General features: G+C 31.3%; 1 protein-coding gene across 1 annotated transcript in view; it reads right to left on the reverse strand.

Moving 5' to 3' along the window:
- Window positions 1–25903, reverse strand: part of LOC143068301 (exportin-5-like) — a 39152-nt gene continuing 13249 nt past the window's right edge. Inside the window, exons 8-32 of the mRNA XM_076242239.1 lie at window positions 25091–25190; window positions 23082–23165; window positions 22186–22311; window positions 20171–20261; window positions 19209–19331; window positions 18451–18620; window positions 17947–18042; window positions 17454–17585; window positions 16914–17020; window positions 16252–16344; window positions 15858–15957; window positions 15516–15581; window positions 15019–15134; window positions 13763–13863; window positions 12763–12859; window positions 11473–11622; window positions 8067–8163; window positions 7579–7619; window positions 7174–7259; window positions 4685–4815; window positions 3905–4009; window positions 2949–3089; window positions 2625–2693; window positions 739–837; window positions 1–438 (exon numbers count right to left, since the gene is read on the reverse strand). Coding sequence (XP_076098354.1) covers window positions 259–438; window positions 739–837; window positions 2625–2693; window positions 2949–3089; window positions 3905–4009; window positions 4685–4815; window positions 7174–7259; window positions 7579–7619; window positions 8067–8163; window positions 11473–11622; window positions 12763–12859; window positions 13763–13863; window positions 15019–15134; window positions 15516–15581; window positions 15858–15957; window positions 16252–16344; window positions 16914–17020; window positions 17454–17585; window positions 17947–18042; window positions 18451–18620; window positions 19209–19331; window positions 20171–20261; window positions 22186–22311; window positions 23082–23165; window positions 25091–25190 — 2701 coding nt within the window. The 3' untranslated portion in view covers window positions 1–258. The remainder of the gene's footprint in view (window positions 439–738; window positions 838–2624; window positions 2694–2948; window positions 3090–3904; window positions 4010–4684; window positions 4816–7173; window positions 7260–7578; window positions 7620–8066; window positions 8164–11472; window positions 11623–12762; window positions 12860–13762; window positions 13864–15018; window positions 15135–15515; window positions 15582–15857; window positions 15958–16251; window positions 16345–16913; window positions 17021–17453; window positions 17586–17946; window positions 18043–18450; window positions 18621–19208; window positions 19332–20170; window positions 20262–22185; window positions 22312–23081; window positions 23166–25090; window positions 25191–25903) is intronic.

Raw genomic sequence — 25903 nt, forward strand, 5'->3', positions numbered from 1 at the left:
TCATTCCAGTTTATTCAAAAATATCTCTCAGCAATTTATAAATTCGTTCTTCTAGTCCATGATTATATAAATAGATATGGTAGAATATCAACATTTTATCTGCATAATATCAGAGATAAAAGACGACAAACAATACATGTCATGATGATAGGCTTAAAATGAGTCCAGTTTTTATGCAAATGTTTTACAACACAGAAGGTTTTTTTGTTTGCCAGCTTAGCTGAAAGCTTATTGAACAAGTCACATGATACATTTGAATTAGTCTAATTCTTGGTTTATAAATGTTGGTGCACCATTGGATGGTGTAAATAAATCACACAGTCCCATATTATGAGGTTCTACAGAATCTAAAGGCAGGTGCTTCTTCCTGGATACAGTGAACAATGTTGGAAGATCTCTGTAGTGAATTTCTCGTTTGAACATCTGTCCAATACTTTTCTACAACATAAATATATATAATTAATAATACAATTAGCTCATCTTTCCTATAATTCAATTTAGTATTACTAAAATAGAGATCCTGTGTACCTTCTGCCCTCACAAGGATCTGTTTTACTTTCTGTTCTAAAGACCTTTTACAGAATCCTCTGGATTTGCCAAAACGTTTGCATAACATAAATTATTATTTAATTTTTTATTAAAATTAATAAACAGTGCAACACATTTTTTTTCTTTCTAAGTGACAAAGATTCTAGACTTCAATATTTAGAAAAAAATAGTTATTTCAAAATTGCATACCCCTATAATATCAGCTACTAGCTTTTTAAATGCATCTTTTTTCTTCTTTTCATTAAACTGTTTCTGGTTATTTGGTTGTAAAAGTTTTACATCAAAACCCTGCAAAAGAATATAAATTGTAATATTAAATAAAAAATATATAACTAATAAAAAAGGAAATAAGAAGAAAATCAATCTGATTTCAATAAAAATATGTTTGCTTTGACTTCTTTTAGAGGGTCAATAGAACATTTTTGTATTTGAGAATTTGCAACACTTGAACCGAGAATCTGTGACTTTGAACTATTGATGTCACACAACAATTACTTTTCCTTTGAGCTGTCAGAAACTTTCTATTGTGACATCAAAATTTTACTGGAACCTTTGTGATGTGCAGTAAAAGAGGACAAATAGTGATAAGGTGTGTATCCTCATACATAAAAGGGGGAGTGAAGAAATCATTTTTATACTCCCTTGAGTAAAGATAACCTAAGACAGTTTAATCGTTCTTTTAGGCCATTTTGATTTTGATGTCCTCACATATTTTGTGTAAGCATAACCAGTACACTTAGAAGGTTATCACCTTTAATAACTATAGTAGAGTCAAAAAAGGTTTCATAGTTCTGTAATTGTAAAATTGAAGTCAGATTAGATTAAAAAATTTCAAGAATTTCCATTCTACAACTACAACATGTACTGTCTTTATCCTTTAAACTAACAAGTACCGTCTTTTACCCTTTAAAGGCCTACTGAAAATAACTATTCTCGCTTGGTTGACACCTCAACCAATAATTTTTTGTGAGGGATATATACCCCTGTTACACAACCAGAATGCATTACTTTTTAAATTTTTTCAAGTTTGTTTTATTATTTCATCCGAACAATGAGGATTACAGATGTATTATTTTAAACTCAATATATTACACAGGCTTGTATAAAATACTGGTAACATATTTACAGTTATTTTACTGAAAACACAAACATGATATATAAAGAGTAATTATCCATATTTGTGTCCGTCGTTTTGCATTTGCACCGATCTTCATTTCATTTGCGCTGATTTTTTACAGGTAAATTACAGGTGAATATATATAAGAAGAGGTGGAATGAGTGCCAATGAGTTTCATATATCATTAAAGGTTGTACATATGTTATGAATTATCACTTCTTACATCTATATAACTGTTTTGAACTCTGAAAAGTATTGAAAAAAGTTCAATTCTAAGTGATGAATGATGAATTTAATAATGATAGAGCATTGCTCTGATTTAACTTCTGTTGGTGTAATGTATCACACAAATTCCTAGAACTGTCGTTTGAAAGTGTAGAACCCATTAGTTTTCTGCAGTAAACAATTAATTGGCTTAATGTTTCTCTATTTTGAAAATTTATCAATCCCAACTCTATTGATTACAGACTGTTTAAATGGGGCATAAAAAGTCCTTCAGACCACTCCCAGGGATGGACATCTAGTTTGAAAATGTTGAATGTTTTCTTCCTCAAGTTTGCATAGCAGACAATTTGGGTCTGTACTTCCTATATTAAATATATCTTTAGTTACTTGTAAAAGGTAGGTCTAAAATAGTGTATTCTAGCTTTTGTTATGGCTTTTTTTGTATTCCCTGGAATTTACATGTAAAAGTATTAACTTACCTGTAACTTACCTGTAAATTTAATTAGGAGAAAATATAAATCGGCGCAAATGAAAAAATGAAATTGGAGCAAATGAAAGAATGAAAATTTTCAAAATCGGCGCAAATGTCATACGCCCTTTGTGTCTAAACAATGTAGATTGGGGAAATATAATCTTAAACTCAATACATTGTACAGCTTGTATAACATATGTGTAATATATTTATAGCTATTTTTACAGAAACAACAAACATAATATTTCATATAAATTATACCTGTATTAAATCTTCTGTACAATTAGGCACTTGTAAAAGTACTTGGGTCAATTCTGGATACTGAGGTCTCTGTAAAATAAAAGTTGTTTTTGATTAATGTAGTATAAGATAATCTCTTGCCATATTATATCACCAAACCCTCCCAAAAAAAGCTATACATTTTTGACATTAGTATCTTGAAAACCAACTAAAAGACCAATTGAAAACAAGCAGTTTAGTATCTGGTATTCATTTTATCATATTTCTGAAAAAAATCTGATGTAAACTACATTTTAACAAAGTATTTAAAATATTGCAATAAATACAATTATAAATCTAATCTACCAGTAATTCATAAGTCTGTAATCCCAGTAATAACAATGACGATTGAAGTTCTTCATGTTGTCCATGTGTATGTAAACCTTTCAGGACTGATCTAAAGAAGTATAAAGCTAAGTCATTGGTGATATTCTGATCCGCATGAAACTGAAAAAAAAACCAACATAATAAATGTTTGTTACAGTAATTCATCAATTTTTCCTTGCTTCTTCATATATTTTGGTTTTTTGTAAATTACTAAAGCTTTGGAAAATAAAAAAAAATTATATATACAAAAACACCTTGATTGATTGATTGATTGTTGACCTTGAGAAAAGTCTATAAACTGAAAATGGTACTACATTAGTTTAGACCCTTTATATCTTTGTTTCACATGATATTGTGGGAAAACAGTGAATGACTCATAGATATATACCAAAGAAGTCCTTTAATTCCTATCAGTTTACATAAAAAGTCACCTTTAGCATTAGACATGTTGTGTTAAGTACAAAAAACCAAAATTTTTCAATTGGTAAAATGGATGAAAAAAAAACACAAATCATTAAACTTCAATATTTACTTTAAAATTACTTATTAGCCCTGCTGCATTTTTGCACTTGTCCCAAGTCAGGAGCCACTGGCTTTTGTAAGTCTTGTATATTTTTTTAATTTTAAATCATTTATATGTTTTGGAGTTTAGTGTGATTTCACAAAACTAATACAGACTTTTATTTAAGGGCCAGTTGAGGCCCAACTCTGGGTGCTGAATTTTAATGCTGCGTTGAATACCCATTTGTGGTCTTCGGCTGTTATCTGATCTGTGGTCGGGTTGTTGTCTCTTTAACATATTCCCCATTACCATTCTCAATTTTATCTGTTAATACTTTGAAGTCTGATCTTGAAATTTGTTTCCTCATAAATGGGTTTTTTTCACACTTGTGTTTTTGTTCCCACTTAAAAGTTTTTAAAATTTCATAGGTTACCTGTTTTAATGTAGAATAACACAGTCCTGTAGCTCTATTTGCCACAGAAGTATCACTCCATGATAAACAGCTGTATACAAACATCAATAAAGAGGGATAGATACTCTGAAAAAAAAATATACAAATGTTATAATAAGAACCTGTAACTTTTTTGTCAACTAATCAACAAAAATTTATGGAATATTAAAGTTTATATTTAGGAAGAAATTCAATTATTTATTTTACTTTAGATGTCTTTAATACATAATTATTAACTATAATCTAGATGTTTTTTCATATGAAAGTCAAAAGATTGAATGAAGTTATATTTGTAAGGAGTTCTGCAAACAAAACAAACTAATGCAAAAACAGAAAAAAAAAACTTAAATATTTTTAAATGAATGTAAAGAATTTCAAATATATTATAAATTAACTCATCATAGATACCAGGATTAAATTTTGTATTTACGCCAGACGCACGTTTCGTCTACAAAAGACTCAGCAGTGATGCTCGAATCCAAAAAAAAAAATTAAAAGGCCAAAAAAAGTACGAAGTTGAAGAGTATTGAGGACCAAAATTCCAAAAAGTTTTGCCAAATGCAGCTAAGGTAATCTTTTCCTGAGGTAGAAAAGCCTAAGTATTTCAAAAATTCAAAAGTTTGGTAAACAGTTAATTCATAAATATGACCATATCAATGATAATTCATGTCAGCACAGAAGTGCTGAATACTGGGCCGAAATAAGTTATATAGTTTGGATAATAAGTTACATGTTATAATTTCCTGGGTATCAAGTACTAACCTCATTTTTGAGACACATTTGACCTAGGAGAGACAGAGTTTCTTCCCTTGGATTAGCAGGTGTCTGTATTACTTCCTCGTCCCCTATATCGTCACTTGATTCTACTGTCTTTCTGTCATGGGTTACATTAACTAAATCATAAAAAGATAAATATAAATAGATAATTGGTAATGAAACTGTAGGATAAAGAGTGCCAGATATTATAATTAGTTCTCTTTAACAAATACAATATTTGTAATCTATCTTGTAAGACAGTCCCTACCATACAGATATTCATTGGTAGGTTGCCACTTGAAATAGTCTTTATCCAACAGATATCCCCATTCCTTGGACAGTTGCTTTGTGAGACATAGACCAATAAATTTCTTGGTAAGTTGCCTTGTCAGATGGTCCTTAGACTCCTTACCTTTCATATTTAAAAATTCTTTGGTAGGTTGCCTTGTGGGATGATCTTCACCCAATAGATCTAAATACTTCTTGGTGAGTTGCCCATTGAGATGATCCTTACCTAACAGATATAAATATTCCTTGGTAAGTTGCCTTGTGAGATGATCCTTACCTAACAGATCTTAATAGTCCTTGTTTAGTTGCATTGTGAGATAATCCTTACCTAATATATCTAAATCGTCCTTGTTTAGTTGCCTTGTGAGATGATCCTTACCTAACAGATATAAATTTTCCTTGGTAAGTTGCCTTGTGAGATTATCCTTACCTAACAGATATAAATATTCCTTGGTAAGTTGCCTTGTGAGATGATCCTTACCTAACAGATAGAAAAACTCCTGGTAAGCTGCCCTGTGAGATTGTCCTTACCTAACAGATCTTAATATTCTTTGTTTAGTTGCCTTGTGAGATGATCCTTACCTAACAGATCTAAATATTCAATGGTAAGTTGCTTTATCAGACGATCCTTACCTAACAGATCTAAGAATTCCTTGATAAGTTGCCCTGTGAGATGATCCTTACCTAACAGATATAAATACTCCTTGGTAAGTTGCCTTGTGAGATGATCCTTACCTAACAGATCTAAGTATTCCTTGGTAAGTTGCCTTATGAGATGATCCTTACCTAACAGATATAAATATTCCTTGGTAAGTTGCCTTGTGAGATGATCCTTACCTAACAGATATAAATATTCCTTGGTAAGTTGCCTTGTGAGATGATCCTTACCTTACATATCTTAAGTCCTTGTTTAGTTGCCTTGTGAGATAATCCTTACCTAAAATAACTAAATCGTCCTTGTTTAGTTGCCTTGTGATATGATCCTTACCTTACAAATATAAATATTCCTTGGTAAGTTGCCTTGTAAGATTATCCTTACCTAACAGATATAAATATTCCTTGGTAAGTTGACTTTTGAGATGATCCTTACCTAACAGATCGAAAAACTCCTGGTAAGTTGCCCTGTGAGATGGTCCTTACCTAACAGATCTTAATATTCAATGGTAAGTTGCCTTATGAGATGATCCTTACCTAACAGATCTAATTATTCCTTGATAAGCTGCCTTGTGAGATGATCCTTACCTAACAGATATAAATACTCCTTGGTAAGTTGCCTTGTGAGATGATCCTTACCTAACAGATCTAAGTATTCCTTGGTAAGTTGCCTTATGAGATGATCCTTACCTAACAGAAATAAATATTCCTTGGTAAGTTGCCTTGTGAGATGATCCTTACCTAACATATATAAATATTCCTTGGTAAGTTGCCTTGTGAGATGATCCTTACCTAACATATCTTAATAGTCCTTGTTTAGTTGCCTTGAGAGATAATCCTTACCTAAAATATCTAAATCGTCCTTGTTTAGTTGCCTTGTGAGATGATCCTTACTTAACAGATATAAATATTCCTTGGTAAGTTGCCTTGTAAGATTATCCTTACCTAACAGATATAAATATTCCTTGGTAAGTTGCCTTGTGAGATGATCCTTACCTAACAGATCGAAAAACTCCTGGTAAGTTGCCCTGTGAGATGGTCCTTACCTAACAGATCTTAATATTCTTTGTTTAGTTGCCTTGTGAGATGATCCTACCTAACAGATCTAAATATTCATTGGTAAGTTGCCTTATGAGATGATCCTTACCTAACAGATCTAAGTATTCCTTGTTAAGTTGCCTTATGAGATGATCCTTACCTAACAGATCTAAATATTCCTTGGAAAGTTGCCTTGTGAAATGGTCCTTACCCAACAGATCTAAATACTCCTTGGTAAGTTGCCCTGTAAGATGATCTTTACCTAACAGATCTAAATAATCCTTAGCTAGTTGCCACATGAGAAGATCCTAACTCATAAATCTAAATATTCCTTGGTAAGTTGCCTTGTGAGATAGTCCTTACCAAACAGATATAAATATTCCTTAGTTAGTTGCCTTGTGAGATGGTCCTGACCTAACATGTCCCAATATTCTATGGTAAGTTGCCATTTGAGATGATCCTTACCTACAGATCTAAACATCCCTTGGTAAGTTGCCTTGTGAGATGGTCCTTACCTAACAGATCTAAATATTCTTTGGTAAGTTGCCTCGTGAGATGGTCATCTACAACTTCTTGTGATTCCTTATTGTCATCTTCTTCACTGACAAAAATAAAGAAGAGATAACAGACACAATTAAAAAAAAAAAAATTTAATTAATTTCTGAATAACAATGTGTGGATGGCTACCTTTCAACAAGAGACAAAAAGACATATTGTGCTTTTAATATTCAAAAATACTTTCTAAAATTTATTCAATTTTCAGAGCTGAATACAATATATTTACATTGTAATATCCTAACATTTATCTTAAACATCCATTGTGAGCTTGTACTCAGTGCAGGCGTAAAATTTGATTGGGTTAATCCAGTCTAACCACCCTGTCTATCTAGAACATATGTTGTATAAGTAAGACACCATACCTTGTTCTTTGTATGATAAGCTGCCACTTAGTACTTAATATCTGAAAACAAATCAATGAAATACATTACCATTACCATATGTTTTCATTATGTTACACTAAAATTAAAAGAAAATAAGAAATTCCCCTTCTGTGTACACTTGATGTATAATTTTGTAGTTTTTAAAAAGAAATATAAACAGATCATTTAATTATTAAGATTTCACTTAAAGGTGGGTAGTGTTTTATTAAAATATTAAAATTCAAGGTAATCTGCTCACACTATCCTTTCATTAAAACATTACCAGCAAGTAGATTGAAACAGCAAATTTATATGAACCAGTGCATAAATTGAAATTATTAACACAGCAAATTTATATTAATTCTTCAGGGCAGGTAAATATTTCTTGTATTATTATGGTATAATCATAAAAACAAAGTAAACACTGCAATACATGGTTTATACTGGATTTCAGGAAATCATGATTAAATGCATAGATAAATACAAACCTGATAAAATGTTGGACAAAGAACCTCTAAGATGGGTATAACTGCAGTAGAGTAACAATCCTTTGGACAATGCTGTACATAAGGTTTCACAAATACTCTTATAAATGGTTAAGGATAAAATGTTGGACAAAGAACCTCTAAGATGGGTATAACTACAGTAGAGTAACAATCCTTTGGACAATGCTGTACATAAGGTTTTACAAATACTCTTATAAATGGTTAAGGATAAAATGTTGGACAAAGAACCTCTAAGATAGGAATAACTGCAGTAGAGTAACAATCCTTTGGACAATGCTGTACATAAGGTTTCACAAATACTCTTATAAATGGTTAAGGATAAAATGTTGGACAAAGAACCTCCAAGATGGGTATAACTGCAGTAGATTAACAATCCTTTGGACAATGCTGTACATAAGGTTTCACAAATACTCTTAGAAATGTTTAAGGATAAAATGTTGGACAAAGAACCTCTAAGATTGGTATAACTGCTAGAGTAACAATCCTTTGGACAATGCTGTACATAAGGTTTCACAAATACTCTTAGAAATGTTTAAGGATAAAATGTTGGACAAAGAACCTCTAAGATGGGTATAACTGCAGTAGAGTAACAATCCTTTGGACAATGCTGTACATAAGGTTTCACAAATACTCTTAGAAATGTTTAAGGATAAAATGTTGGACAAAGAACCTCTAAGATAGGAATAACTGCAGTAGAGTAACAATCCTTTGGACAATGCTGTACATAAGGTTTAACAAATACTCTTATAAATGGTTAAGGATAAAATGTTGGACAAAGAACCTCTAAGATAGGAATAACTGCAGTAGAGTAACAATCCTTTGGACAATGCTGTACATAAGGTTTCACAAATACTCTTATAAATGGTTAAGGATAAAATGTTGGACAAAGAACCTCCAAGATGGGTATAACTGCAGTAGAGTAACAATCCTTTGGACAATGTTGTACATAAGGTTTCACAAATACTCTTAGAAATGTTTAAGGATAAAATGTTGGACAAAGAACCTCTAAGATTGGTATAACTGCTAGAGTAACAATCCTTTGGACAATGCTGTACATAAGGTTTCACAAATACTCTGAGAAATGTTTAAGGATAAAATGTTGGACAAAGAACCTCTAAGATGGGTATAACTGCAGTAGAGTAACAATCCTTTGGACAATGCTGTACATAAGGTTTCACAAATACTCTTAGAAATGTTTAAGGATAAAATGTTGGACAAAGAACCTCTAAGATTGGTATAACTGCAGTAGAGTAACAATCCTTTGGACAATGCTGTACATAAGGTTTCACAAATACTCTTAGAAATGTTTAAGGATAAAATGTTGGACAAAGAACCTCCAAGATTGGTATAACTGCAGTAGAGTAACAATCCTTTGGACTATGCTGTACATAAGGTTTCACAAATACTCTTATAAATGGTTAAGGATTAAATGTTGGACAAAGAACCTCTAAGATTGGTATAACTGCAGTAGAGTAACAATCCTTTGGACAATGCTGTACATAAGGTTTCACAAATACTCTTAGAAATGGTTAACGATAAAATGTTGGACAAAGAACCTCTAAGATAGGAATAACTGCAGTAGAGTAACAATCCTTTGGACAATGCTGTACATAAGGTTTTACAAATACTCTTATAAAAGGTTAAAGGATAAAATGTTGGACAAAGAACATCTAAGATTGGTATAACTGCAGTAGAGTAACAATCCTTTGGACAATGCTGTACATAAGGTTTCACAAATACTCTTAGAAATGTTTAAGGATAAAATGTTGGACAAAGAACCTCTAAGATAGGAATAACTGCAGTAGAGTAACAATCCTTTGGACAATGCTGTACATAAGGTTTCACAAATACTCTTATAAATGGTTAAGGATAAAATGTTGGACAAAGAACCTCTAAGATGGGTATAACTGCAGTAGAGTAACAATCCTTTGGACAATGCTGTACATAAGGTTTCACAAATACTCTTATAAATGGTTAAGGATAAAATGTTGGACAAAGAACCTCCAAGATGGGTATAACTGCAGTAGAGTAACAATCCTTTGGACAATGCTGTACATAAGGTTTCACAAATACTCTTATAAATGGTTAAGGATTAAATGTTGGACAAAGAACCTCTAAGATTGGTATAACTGCAGTAGAGTAACAATCCTTTGGACAATGCTGTACATAAGGTTTCACAAATACTCTTATAAATGGTTAAGGATGACTGTCTAGATAGATTTAAAAGACCTTTATAACATAACTTCAATTTAGCACATTTCGGCTCATGTTTTATTTAATAAAAGGAAAGAGGACAAAACACTCAAACTGCTGGGTTTTTTTTAACACTGGAGAATAATCTATAAAACATTTAAATATTTGATACTATAGAATAATAAAAAAAAAAACCAGGTGCTCTGCAGGGCACAGCTTTATACGACCGCAGATGTCGAACCTTGAACAAGTGGGGCAAGTATGGACACAAGTTTCTGACACAAAACAAATGTCAAGATCTTACAAATCTATTGCACAATATTATATTGTGAAATTAAAAGATTTCTTCTTCAAGCTTTTCAAAAATTTGGAATTTGAGAAATTAGGGTAAAAAAATTGACAACTACTACCACGCCCCTTTTTTTGCAATTAATCCAAAACCTGACATTCCTTTATACATAGTTTACAAGAAGTGTAAGGGAGGTATATCTGAACATACCCAACATTGCATGTTAAATATTTTTGAATAACCTCCCTTACACTGCTTTTAAATTGTCTTAATTGTCCATTGACAAGAAAAACCTAGTTTTTCCTCCATTTTGCCACTAATTCCAAAACATTTTGAGCCATAACCCCCAAAATCAATACCAACCATCCCTTCATTGTATGGAACCTTGTGGAATAATTTCAGATAGATTGATACACTTAAACACAAGTTATTGTTTGAAAAACTGCAAAAATGCTCATTTTGGGGCCCCTTATTACTTAACTATTTGGACCATAACCATCAAAATCAATCCCAACCTTCCTTTAGTGGTATTGAACCTTCTGGTAAAAATTTATAGAGATCCATTCACTAAAACTAAAGTTATTGTCCAGAAACTAAATGCGTCTTCGGACGACGACAAAGACATGATAGCATTATACGACGCAAAAAAGTTTTGCGGTTGAATAAAAAACAATTATAAACAAATCCATAATTGAAGGTGCACTCGGTTATAGACTGTTTTTGGACGTCGGACTATACATAAAATGACAACAAACATATATGGTGAAAAGGAATAAACACAAAAGTGATTTTTTACAGGAATTGTTTTCTTTCCCAAATCATTACTAGGAAAACACACAATATGGGTTTCATTGAAACCCTTTCACAAACACTAATAGATTTATGAGGTGACAAACAACTGATTACATAGAAAGGATATTAATAATAAGTTTTGTCCTAAAATCTGGCAGGTTTTGTAAGTTGGTAAATACTGTATTGAGTAGTAGTTGTGAAAGGTTTGGTTCTTTGTAGAACTCATATCCTAAACACTGACCAGCATTTCCTAGGATATGGCAACTGTAAAATACAAAAATATTATTATTTTCATCATGTAATTTGTTGAAAGAGAAGTTTTATACCTCTCCCTATATATGGAGATTCTGCTTAAATAGTGAATGCAAATTACTTTAATTAAATACAAAAAAGTTAATTTTTAAATACAACACTGAATGTGTCCTTCTGTTTAAGGGCATACGATAAAGTTTTGATCCCATATTGAAAATTTGCTGACAATTTGCATATAGGTGATATTTTTGCCTGATTAAATCAAATATGTAATGAAAAATATACCTTCTTGTGCTACTTTTTGAGTAAAATGAGGTCAAAATTTTATATATTTCCAAAATTCAGATTTGTGGACATATTTTTCCTTTCAACAGAAATACATAACTTTTTTGTTTTAAAAGATTAACATAAGCTGTTTTTTGTTAAATTATTTGTAAATTCTGTTTTATATCAATGTCCTTTAATTTTGTGCAAATTGTTTTTTCAAATAGCTCATATTAATCAAATGTTCAAGAATGTAGAAAAAAATCAAAATTTTTTGCTGTATATTTATCAAATTTAAAAAAGAAAATGCACTATTGATGTTTTTGGCAGACATAATCTTCTTACGTAATGAAACCAAATGGCATTTTAAAAAAGAGGGGTCCATGAACTTGTTTTCAAGTTAAATAAGTTTGAATGATAAAAATCAGTTGAAAACTGAATCTTTTCGCGATAAGTCATAGTTTGATGTCGCGAAAATATCAATTTACGTTAGCAACGTCATTACCTCCCCTGTAACTGTATCATATGCCCTTGAAGAAATCTGAATGCATCAATCTATAAAAATTGTACAAATGTGATGTATTAAATGTAAGAAGTGATGTTTGAAAAGTAAAGACATATAGTATGATGATACAACTATATACCAGAATCCAAAGGATGTCTTTGTAAGTAACCAAATGTCACAATACAGCCTTCAACAATAAGCAAAATACATACATTGTAGTCAGCCAAAAAATTACTTGACTTAATCAGATTGGCACAATAAAACAAAATTATAAAGACAAAAAAACACAAAGTACTGAGGTAAGAGAAACAACAAAAACTGAAAGTTAGGTGAAAGCCATTTACAACTTATAAACAAATCATGTCATCCCAGACTAAAGTTACCTATTATCATGGGTTGTGGTTAAAAATATTTGCATTCTGTCTACCGGCTTCTTTGAGTCTACACTCTGTGTTAAATCTGCACATGGAGGTGGTATACCTGGAAAATACATACAAAATAAAACATTGTCATGGTTAGATTTATTTACTGTATAAGAAATGACGTAGGTGGTATACATAAGAACAATACAAAGGTCAGGTTGATCAAGAACTACACTAGATCTTGACTTGGATGTGGAATGCAAGATAAAAAGAAATCAAGGCTCAAACGTATGGTTGGATTTGTTTATAAGGTGCTTTTGCCTATGTCGTTAGGCAACTTCCATTTATCTGATTATTCTGTCTCTTAACAGATAGATCTAAGAGTTAAGATTGTTAAAAGTAAAACTGGCAACAGCATATAACTAAACATAACTGCAATCTATTTGTTGGTTAACTTACCAGTATGCTACAATGTAAAGAGATAATAGTTTGGTCAGACTTCATTTTACTTGCCTATCTAGACTATATTGAAATATATACCATTTTATATTAATCAAAGTTAGTATGCTATTTCCTTATACTCTTCGTTAAGTAAATTGAAGAGGAAACAGAAATTGGTAAATATTTATCTATACAATACACCTTATTGCTATTTGTCTGCCATTACTTGACATCACACAGGTTCCCGTAAAATTAATACAAAATATCTGACGCCACAATGGAAAAAGTGATTGTTGTATGATGCCAATAGTTCAAGCGCGACTGATTCCCGGTTCAGCCGTGAATAGCGATAAGGTGTATACAACAAGCACTGATACTGTATAGCAGGTTATTTTCATGGGGTGGAAATTTTCACAGATATAACAAAATCGCCAAAATAAACTCCGCCAATTTAAATCTGTACATGCAAAGGTAATGATAAAAGTTTTGATATGCAAAATATTTTGTATACCTTATTCAATGAAAATCGTGAAATTTTACACCTGCGATAATAAATGCTATACAGTATTTGTTCACTTACCTAATATGGTTAGTTTCTCAATTTCATTCATCTCGTATGATTTGGTAAATTCAGGATGTCTTCCCTGAAGGTAGTCTGGATGATATAATGCATTCATGGTTCTGTAACAAATCAATTATTTCATTTACCTCCAACATTGATTGTTAATAAATTTACAAGGTCAACATAGAATTAGATCTTTTTCATTAAAAACTAGAGGCTCCAAAGTGCTAGCATGGCTCACCTTTAATCTATGCATAATGTCTTGAATGGTTAATTTTCAACCAAAAAAATCAATCTACTTTCTTAAAGTTGTGATCATTTGGTTTTTAACAAGATATTTATCAAATCTAATTTACAAAATTTAATTGAGAAAATATTTTTCATTTTTGTTAACTTTTTGTGAAATTTTCATTTTTAGACTCATCTTCAAGTGGTTGTAATTAAAAAATGTGAAGTGTATATAATTTATCTCTAAAAGGTTGTCTTAAATAAAGGGGACACAATTTATAAACATGAAAATATGATACTACATTTGTTATATTAATATTTAAGTTACAAATTATAGAAATACTAATGGCACTAAACAAACATTCAAAGTTCATCAATTAACTCAAGCAGTACTTTTAAAAACAAAGAACAACCTAGATTTATAAACATGAGCAAACACTTTTTGAAAATTATTCTGACACTGTTTTTGACAAAACTTCAAGTAGAAGTTTGCAATCATAATACAAAAGTATCAACATTAAAAGTACACCAAGTACACAAGTTACTGAGCATGTGTAAATATTCATAGGAAGATGTGTTATGAGTGCCAATGAGACAACTCTCCATCCAAGTAACAATTTATAAAAGTAAACCATAATAGGTCAAGGTACAGCCTCCAACACAGAGCCTTGGCTCAAATCAAACAGCAAGCTACAAAGGGCCCTAAAAATTACTAGTGTAAAACCATTCAAACGGGAAAACCAACAGTCCATTTATATAAAAAAAAAGCAAGAAACACTTATGAACCACATAAACAGATGACAACCAGGATAAACAACTTATTACTAAAGGACTCCCACTGAATATTGACTAACCTGACAAAAACAAATAACAAAACATCATAGTATGACACTGTTGTAGGTTTTTCAAGATTCTATCCAGAAAACATTGTTTTTGTAGAGACATAGCAAAAATACTCCATATTTAAAAAAAGTTGTAATTACTAAGAATTAAGGATATTCTATATAACAAAACAGCTGACATTGTAAGGGTTAAAATATACTAACTTCATTAGATATAACAAATTTTCCAACAAGAGGCTGACATGTGAGGTAGCTGGGTTCCGATACACTACAGTTCCATCTTGTAATGAACACATTACAAATCCACCATTGCTGGCCTCCTGGAATGTAAAGGGAACATTAAACATATGTAGAGTTCAGTTGTAATCGTGTGTAGTTGTATATTATATTTACTTTTCCCTTTTTTTTTTTAATTTGTACATAAATCAGGTGGTTGGATTTCTATTTTCTTGGGGAGAGTTGATCCCCATTCTGTTTACCCTAAGCACCATGCTTTAATTGGTAAATAATTTACATGTATAAGGTAGTTTGAAATGGCCATGTGTTAGAACTATAGTAACTTCTCATTAGCCAATAACCACAATATTTTCACTAGTTTTTTAACCATTTTTTTAGCCCACTGGAACACTTAAAAAATATAAACAGAAACAAATTAACCCTGTAAATTACAGGATCTTTTATAAACAATGTAAAAATCAAACCTGTGGATTATCTGGCCATTTACTTCTTTTCATAACAGCAAGTATTGTATTTATACAGCATGATATCTGGGAAGAAATAAAATACACTCAGTTAATATTTTTAGAAACAAGTATTTTTAATTTCATATTACAAACAAAAAAAACCATTTTATAGTAACAAAGAAAATAAATAAATAGGTTCAAATTTTACTAAACAAAATAAAAATGACAATATAAATATTTTTGAATTTTGGAAATCTAAACTGAAAGGAGCAGAATTCTTTGGTTAATTTTCAAATTATGTTCATTTTGTTAGTTGATAAAATATGGTGCAAAATATTGCTGAAAGTAGTGTATACTGACATGTGACCTATTTATACCACATGTATCAGCAGAGCTAGGTTCTACAGGAGCACGGTCTACACCAATGTAGGACATGAACTTTTCTGTGGACCAAAAAGCTCTGAAATAAATATACAAAAACTGTAACTTGATAACAAAGAATCTTAGCATGAAATAACTGTTCTGTCATGGAAGTATTATTCCACAGGATTAATATCTGACTTTAAATTGATACTTTTAAAAAATTAGAAGCAGATAATTTCATTTACATGTCTTTAAAAACCAGTTGAATAAAAACTACCAAAATTGTTATTTTGTCATATAATTTCATTCTTACAACCAAGATAGGAATAACAATTACTTTTTATTCATCTTTATAAAGAAAAATATCTATAAGGAATTTCAGAAAACTTACTCTTTAAAATCCTGAGATATCCATAGATCTTTGACAGGTTTCAACATTTCATCTATAAATGCACTCTGTTTTTCAAAATTACAGAATTTATTACTGTAAATCAAATAAAGAAAAAAAAGTTATAATCAACCACAGTAAAGAAATTTAAAAAAATTTAAACAATCTATTATCTCACATTTAACAAAAATAATGCTTTTTTGGTAAAGACTTTCATTCATGGATTTAATAATCAAACAATTCAATCTTAAAAAACTTAATTTATTGTAAAATAAAGAGTTTTGAAATCATGAAGTTGAAATCATCCTTTCATCAATTTAAAAGACCCCATCACTAGTTGGTTGACAATAGATTTAGAATTGATATTGGATTTGTACAAACATGAGTAACACAACATGGAGTAGCATCTTTGTCCCTTTTGGAGATCACCCCCTAGTTTGGGTTGGTTACGTGTTGCTTAGTCTTTAGTTCTCTATGTTGTGATATGTGTACTATTGTGTCTGTTAGTATATTTTCTTTTTTAGCCATGGCATCGACTTATGAATTTGAATGTCCCTCTGGTATCTTTTGCCTCTCTTTTTAATAAAATACCCCAACCACTTCATTCTAAGTTAAGAGGTAAATGTTTCTGAGATTTAAGAAATACCACACTTATTCATACACACCTTACTAAGATCAAGGCTTCCATCAATATACACTTTTCCATTTGAGATAACTGTTCTGAATCCCTTCCAATCTCCCTGATATGAGTATATAATTGATCAAATACTGGCTGAAAAAAATCACATTAAATCTTTTAAATACATGCAATTTATGTACAAATCTGGACATTTCTTGCCTGTTTTGATGGGAAAGTTAACAAGTGTGCACTTGTCAAAATGTCTAGTCTGCTTTACCAACCATGATTGATTTCATGTTAATAGTCCTAAAGATAAAGTTTAACTAAGAGAATCACATAAACAACTGAGAAAGAGGTCAAGATCAGATGAACCCTGCACGACAGACATGTACACTAAAATTCATTTCATACTTCAAATAAAGTTGACGACATATTGTTTAAAGTATCTATGAAACAGACTTAACCAGGAAAACTAAATATTCTGATGTGATAATAATTTCATGAGGATATCTGATTGTAGAACGTAATGCATACATCCCTATCATACAAGATTTCAAAACAAAACCATGATTTCTGTTTCACTTACAAATATGAGGTCTGTATACTGTTTGGAAATTTTAACTACAATTGAACAAGCATGCTGGCGAACATTTTTTACAGCCCGGCTCCTAGTAGCTTTAGTTTGACCATCTTGTGAAAATGTAACTGCTGAAAAAATCTAGAAAAGAAATAAAAACAATTTTCATTTAAATCACAGTTTAACATGAAAGAAGAACATTTATTGCATATTTATTCAGTATACACCTACAAATTTGTTCAATTTGTGTGTTTTAATTTTTTCCAAGTTAAACTAAATTTGATGAGTTATTAAGTAAGAAATGATCTGTCAAGTACAACTCTTGCAATGAAATCCATGTTTAAACTCTATTTAAAATTTGATGAAGACTGAATTTTAGACTTCAGCAGCTGGATATATCCTGGCCTTCCGGCAAGAAGGATTTTCCCCTAATCTTTTTTTTTGTCCTCCTGAATGAAATTTAATGTTGATGGCTATTCTTTGATAATTGTGAATTACATACCTTTTTGAGAACTACAGGTAAGGTTTGTGGAGTCTGTGATAAATAAGGAAATAATGCTGATATACAGGACAATAAAGATGATAAAACCAGAGGATCCTGAAAATACAGTAAGAATGGACTATACAGTAAAACTTGTATAAACTAAATATTGCATTATCTTGTAAAATTCCTCAAATAAACTCTTGTATCAGGAAATACAAAATCTCATAATATATTCTAAATGAACAGAACACATGGCCAGTAAATACAAAATATTTAGTTTCAGTGTATTCCTTTTGCAGCCTGAATACTTGACCAGTTTTGATTTCTAAGGATTCTTTGATTTCATGAGATTGATGGTTTATATTAGAACAGATTTATTTTTATCTATTAATTCATTTTTTATAATTATATCCATCTTCAAACTAAGGAATTCATCAAATACATGTATAACCAATTGTGGTAGTGAAAAAATATATAAACAACAAATTCTGAGAAAATTTTCATGACCAAAAAAAATCTCACATTTGCTTCAAAGTTGAGGACACTGTGAAGAAGATCAACTCCTAGGTGAAGTTCTGGTTTGTTTTCTGCCTTTGATACAAACAGTCTGGACATAACACTTTCTAGAAAACAAGATGCTGCGTCCCACTCTAGGAACGATGGAGAAGACAGTGTACAATGATTGGCTGCATCTATCAAAATATAAAATATTTAACAACAACATAAACTGACATTTTGTTCAAGTTATGATTTGGTTTATTTTACACATTTAAGGTCTTAAATCTTATAAAGTAGATAGTAAAATCATTTATATAAGTACAATTCAGATAAAACTAGATGTGTCAAAACTACATGAACGGCCCGTCTCAAAAAGTTGAAAAATCTGCAATTTCAATAACACATGTGGACACAAACATGATAGTAGTCTTACATATAAAAAAATCAGCTGAAAATCTGGATGCGTATAGAAAAAAAGTCTGTAATATGTGATTTTCAACAATTTTCAAAGTTGTAAACCCTTAATTTTTGCAAAAATTAGCGGAGCGGAACAAAACTTAAAATTGATCTGTAACTCATCATGAGTAACTCACATACCAAAAATCAGCCCAATATCTGAGAGCGTTTAGAAAAAAACTCCGTATAATGGTTTGTTGCGGAATTTCGGTATTTCGGAATTAAGGAATTTCGGAATATCGGACAAGGGTAAAACTATATGGCACCGACAACTTGGTTGCGGGGCCATAAAAAGTAAAGAAATCTAAATAAACATAAATATATACCATTCCCACTATCTATCCCCTTGGACAGAACACTCTGTAACCACTGGTTGGCGAACTGGAAAGCAACGCCAGGATTTAATATTGTAGACAGACGTAAAACATTGCTCCATTCAGATCGGTATTCTGCAAATACATTACAATTATTCTATAATGAAATAAACAAGTGGTGAATGTGTCCATGAGACACAGATAATGCCCCTGCTTGCATATTATGTTATAAAGGGACATAAAAAGAAAATTGTAAAAATGACGCCTTCAAATTCAAACTTGATCTGTGTTTTATGGTTTTAACCATTGTGTATAAGTTTAATGTTATTTAGTTGAGGTAAACTTTAGTTACAAAGAGGAAACGAAAAAATTTTCTATTTGTAAATTGGCAGTATCCAGTACTCTAGAACGGTACAAGTGACGCCACCCTAATTCAAATCTGATCTGTGTTTTGTGGTATAAAGCATTGTGTGTAAGTTCAGTAACATTTGTTTGATGTAAACGAAAGTAAGAGAACGGAAACTTATTTTTGGACGTCTGGATGTATGTACAAATACAGATAGGGCGAAAACTTAATGCTTCCTCCGCTGCAGTATGAACATAAATAGTAACACATGATGCATTGAAGTTAAACAACACTATTTTTTCATCTGCTACATTATTTTTCTCCATTTGAACAATTTTTATGTTTTCATTCATAATTAATGTTACTCATTTACTTCCACAACTTTACTTTTTTTATGAGTTATTGTTTCCTCCACTAAAGTGTTTATTTTGAAATATAATTGTATACTTTTTAAATAACTTAATTATCACGAGGTCTGACAAATGTACTATAGAAAAAAACATTGAATTGCTTGCATAGATATGCAGAAGCAATAATGCTTTCATAAACGAGCATTACAGAATTACATATAACAATGAATAATTTTGCACAGAGCTGCAACAACAATTAATAAATTTAAATGTCTTACTGGCAAAAAACATATTAAATTCTTCATCACAGTCAAATTCTAATCTAGAGTAATCACAGCTTGGTGAGTTGTTCTGTGATGGAAATCCTACCTAAATAAAAGTTACAAATTACCAAAAATTACAATACATGTTAAATCAGAAAATAAAGTAATACAAATTTATCATAAATTTACTACAAGTTATTTTAACATCAGTTCAACATATGGCCAATGTCATGAAAAAAGATATCAACCATTTCCAGAATTGGACACTCGTATAAGGAAAAGCGGCTTGTTTTCTGGCACACAATAAAAAATCAAACTTTTGTTTCAGAAACTATGCAGGTCAGCCAACAAAGAATACAAAACAATGAGAGATTTTACATAAAAATACAGATAGGGCCCAGGGTAAGCACTTCAAAATCTCATCGATGTGTTGGTGTAGTAGAACATGTATAGTGAAAGTGTAAGAGGAATTTTCAAATTGCCTTTAAAAACAGTTACCAATTGTGGAAGTGTCTTCACTGGGCGCATGTTTTTGTGTCAACATTTAGTACTTTTTTGGTGGTTTACAATTATTTATTTAACCAACACTATTTTTTATTTTTTTACTTGTTTCATTGTATCTGCTCTGGTCTTGTTTGTCCTTTCTTCTTCACCTTCTTAGACTGATTTTAAAACATCAAAGAGAATGCATGCTTTTGTCAGAAAATTATATGCAAACTCTCTTCAAAACAAAATGAACAATAACCAGATGCTCCGCAGGGCACAGCTTTATACGACCGCAGAGTTCGAACCCTGAACATTAGGGCAAGTATGGACACAACATTCAAGTTTGATACAGCTCTGAATTTGGATTGTGATTAAATAGTTGACACAACACAGGTTTCTGACACATAATGAATGTGGTCTAAGAACTTAAACTTTAAATTTTAAATTGGACATTACCTATTATGGTCCAATATCCAAAATCTAAATACATGGTTAGATTAAGCATATCAAAGAACCCCAAGAATTCAATTTTTGATGAAATCAAATAAAGTTCAATTTTGGACCCTTTAGACCTCAATGTGGACCAATCTGATAACCGGGCATAAACATGAAAAATCTATATACATGGTTAGATTAAGCATATATCAAAGAACCCCATATATACAATTTTTGTTGAAATCAAACAAAGTTTAATTTGGGACCCCAATTTGGACCAACTTGAAAACTGGGCCAATAATAAAAAATCTAAGAACATGTTTAGATTCAGCATATCAAAGAACCCCAAGAATTTTTCTTAAAATTAAACTTAGTTTAATTTTGGACCCTTTGGACCTTAATGTAGACCAATTTGAAAATGACACCAACAATTAAGAATCTACATACACAAGTTAGATTCGGCATATCAAAGAACCCCAATTATTCAATTTTTGATGAATTCAAACGAAGTTTAATTTTGAACCCTTTGGGCCCCTTATTCCTAAACTGTTGGGACCAAAACTCCCAAAATCAATCCCAACCTTCCTTTTATGGTCATAAACCTTGTGTTTAAATTTCATAGATTTCTATTTACTTATACTTAAGTTATGGTGCGAAAACCAAGAAAAATGCTTATTTGGACCCCTAATTCCTAAACTGTTGAGACCTCTACTCCCAAAATCAATCCCAACCTTCCTTTTGTGTTCATAAACCTTGTGTTTAAATTTCATTGATTTCTATTTACTTAAACTAAAGTTATTGTGCGAAAACCAAGAATAATGCTTATTTGGGCCCTTTTTTGGCCCCTTATTCCTAAACTGTTGGGACCTCAAATCCCAAAATCAATCCCAACCTTCCTTTTATGGTCATAAAGCTTGTGTTTAAATTTCATAGATTTCTATTCACTTATACTAAAGTTATAGTGTGAAAACCAAAAGTCTTCAGACACAGCCGCCATCGACAGGCGAAGACGATGACGACAACGTGATACCAATATACGACCAAAAATTTTTCAATTTTTGCGGTTGTATATAAACTTCAACTATTTTGGCTAAAACTCACAGTCTTACCTTGTAAAGTGTTTTTGAAGCTGTTTCAAATAGCCGGGGAATGAAAGACAATAGAATTTCATCTTGGGATATGACATTATGTTGTAGGAAGGAACACCATAATGACAATGTATAGCTACTGATCATCTGAAAAATAAAAGAAGAATCAGGACTAAAACTGTGAAGGAGATTTCTGATGCACTGTCCAAGATTTTTTGGGTCACAATGCCTTCTACCTTGATACTTATATAATGAAACATTTATTTTCAAGAAAGAAATATTACAGAAAAATGCTTAAAAAAATAAATGCTTGCATAAAATATTGAACTTATCCAGGTTTTTGGTAAATTTTTCTAGATATTAAAGACTCAGAAAGATTTGATTTAAAGAGAAAGTACTTACAATAAAAAATCACTGCCTTTTGTGCAACATATGGCATTTATGAAAAATTACAAAACAGGATAGCAAGATCCATGAACTATCTAATCAAAAACTATGAACCCAGAACTTTCATGCCCAGTAATTTAACAAGATGTAGTGTACATGGATTTGAAGTTTTAAAAACAAGAATGTGTCCTCAGTACACGAATGCCCCACTCGCACTATCATTTTCTATGTTCAGTGGACCGTGAAATTGGGGTAAAATCTCTAATTTGGCATTAAAATTAGAAAGATCATATCATAGGGAACAAGTGTACCAAGTTTGAAGTCAATTGGACTTCAACTTCATCAAAAACTACCTCGACCAAAAACTTTAACCTGAAGCGGGACAGACGGACGGACGAACGAACGAACGAACGAAAGGACGCACAGACCAGAAAACATAATGCCCCTCTACTATCGTAGGTGGGGCATAAAAATATGAAGATATGTGTTTTTTTCTACATTTCCCGCATATAAATTCTACATTTGCTCACCTGGCCTGGGTGTTGTGTAAAGGCTAAAACAGCTTCCAAATATTTATTAAATGTATCTGGCTGTTTAACATCCACAACTGGACCCTTCAATAAAATGAAATTTCAATTATTATAAGAAATAAAAAGATTCTTACCCTTTAACCTTGAAGAATATACATTCAAAGACAATTTCAATAGAACATAAATCCAATACATTTTTCAATTCAAGTCAAAGTATATGTTGTGTTCAATTAATGATATCTGACTCTATACAACATTACCTTAATAAAAATTCCGACACAAGACTTTCAATGATAATAATAATTGTTCATTTTCAACTTAAATATATAATTTAAAAGTGTTTGTCAAAAGTGGAGCAGTTGTTACTCTGTGATATTAATTTATAATGGCAAAATGGAACCCGGAAGGGATTGAAAAGAATAAAACTGGCATTTCTTATTTTGATACAGGGCTTCCAAAACGGTCATATATTCCGGACATTTGTGTAATGTCCGGTAAAAGTCCGGTTGGGCAAAGCATGAAACAGTCATATACATTTTAGTTTTCAAGGCTTTTCGGTCATTTTAACATAATTCACGATCTTTTTGACCCAACCTTTTGCCTTTAACATCCACACATTTCCGGTCATAAAAGTGACATGATGATTAATTACTATCAAAACAACCCTTCTTCAATACTTTCTAATTTTAATCAAGGCTAATTAGTTGTTGGACAGGGGATATCTACCTGTTCAGGTGACAGGTAAATTATGTTCAGTACCGGACATCGTATAAATTGATCGGTCTATTCACAATTTTTTTCTTACATTTCAGCGGTTTGTAGCTCATTGATTTAGTCCAAAAGATTAAAATTATAAGAAATTAGTTTATCTACATGATTTGATGGAAAATTTTAAACGGTTTAAATGAAAAATCGTCAAAACTACGTTGAATGAACTCGAACACGTGTGCGCATGTGCAAAGGTGGGAAATTTAATTATGCATTCTTTATTTCTTCAAAATGCTAAAATTATCATTGATACCTGTAACTAAACGTTCATTTCAAGTATTTTGTTGAAGAAATAACGTGGAAAGGGCTTCTTCACTCAGTCATGCTTTGTAAACGTACACGGATTTCACATATCCGTTTATGGTCCATGTTTTACCAACAACTAATTAGCCTTGATTAAAATTAGAAAGTATTGAAGTAGGGGTTGTTTTGATACACGGATTTTACGTATCCGTTTATGGTCCATGTTTTACCATTGTCAAGTCAACATCCGGTTTTAGAAAAACGTGATTTTAAAAACGAAAATAAAGTTTTTGACATGTCTTTTTGCACAAATAAAGAGTCTATGGCAGATATGAGCACGCTGATGTGAACACTTTGAATGATGCACTGCCAATTTAACAGTTTACATCCAAGCATCAAATTCATAGCAAAGTAAAAATTTAAAATCGTTTTTTAATCTAATGTCATTATCATTGGAATGGCCATCTGATTACCATAATTGCCTTTTGTGACTAAGTCTTAAGGGATTAAAATCGGGATCAGATATAAAATGTCCGGCTGGCTCAAATGTTTTTTGGAAGCCTTGTTTTGATACCATGAACAATATGCATCATATTCATTTTGAAATTTTTACATTAAATGAAGAAGACAGTGAATGATGATATGTGATATCATTATAGTACATTTAAAGCAAAGGGAACTTTAAGCTTAATAAATTAAGTATTAAGTAAAATAACAAAAAAAAATTAACTTCAAGGAAAATTCAAATCGAAAAGTCCCTTATCTAATGACAATAGCAAAAGCTCAAGAAAGCCACTGTTATATTCCTGACTTGGTACATACATTTTATTATGTAGAAAACGGTGGATTAATCCTGGTTTTATGGCTAGCTAAACCTCTCACTTGTATGACATAAAATTTCAATATATCAAAAAACAATGTGTGAACAAAGTATCTGAATTATCTACAAATAAATTCATCAGAACATGTCACATAGTACTGGTTTAGAGAAACCTTACCCACATTGCACAGAGTTGTTTGCCAAGTTCAATTATTACTTGACATAACCTCTTCAGGAATAAATAATAATGCTCCTCTTTGGATGTGTGATCAGCTTCACTAAAATAGAAAATAACAAGAATGTGTCCCAAGTACACGGATGCCCCATCCACATTATCATTTTCTATTTTCAGTGGATAGTGAAAATGGGGTAAAAACTCTAATTTGGCATTAAAATTAGAAAGATCATATTTTAAAGGGAACATGTATACTAAGTTTTACTTCAACTTCATCAAAAACTACCTTGATCAAAAACTTTAACCAAATCTTTAACCTGAAGCGGGAGGAACGGACGGACAGATGAACGGATGCACAGACCAGAAAACATAATGCCCATAAATGGGGCATTATTAAAATATTATAAAATTGCTGTGAGTCATATTTGTTTTTCATTTATTGTTTTGTCATAAATTAGGCCTTCTTCATCTTGTTAAATTAGTTGGCAATCAAGTTGGCAGTGGTGGTACCTAATTACCATTAAATTCACACTTTCATCTTCAGTAAAACTACTTTGCTAATAACTGAATCTGGAAATACTTAGCATGAAAGCACTTTAAATCTCTTCTTTAATTTTTGTTTTGATGAAAATGAGTCATTTTCTATTATGATTTACTAGTTAAAAAAAAAACACTGCCAAATGATTTGAAACTTTACAACGTTGATGATTGGAAGACTATTAAAAGATCTTAAAAATGTCAGTCTGACATGAGGCAACCATTGCCAAACACATATTTACCATTCATAACTAAAACAAAATAACCCTTTTCTTTTCT

The sequence above is a fragment of the Mytilus galloprovincialis genome, chromosome 3 (assembly GCF_965363235.1).
Source record: "Mytilus galloprovincialis chromosome 3, xbMytGall1.hap1.1, whole genome shotgun sequence".
NCBI lineage: Eukaryota > Metazoa > Mollusca > Bivalvia > Mytilida > Mytilidae > Mytilus > Mytilus galloprovincialis.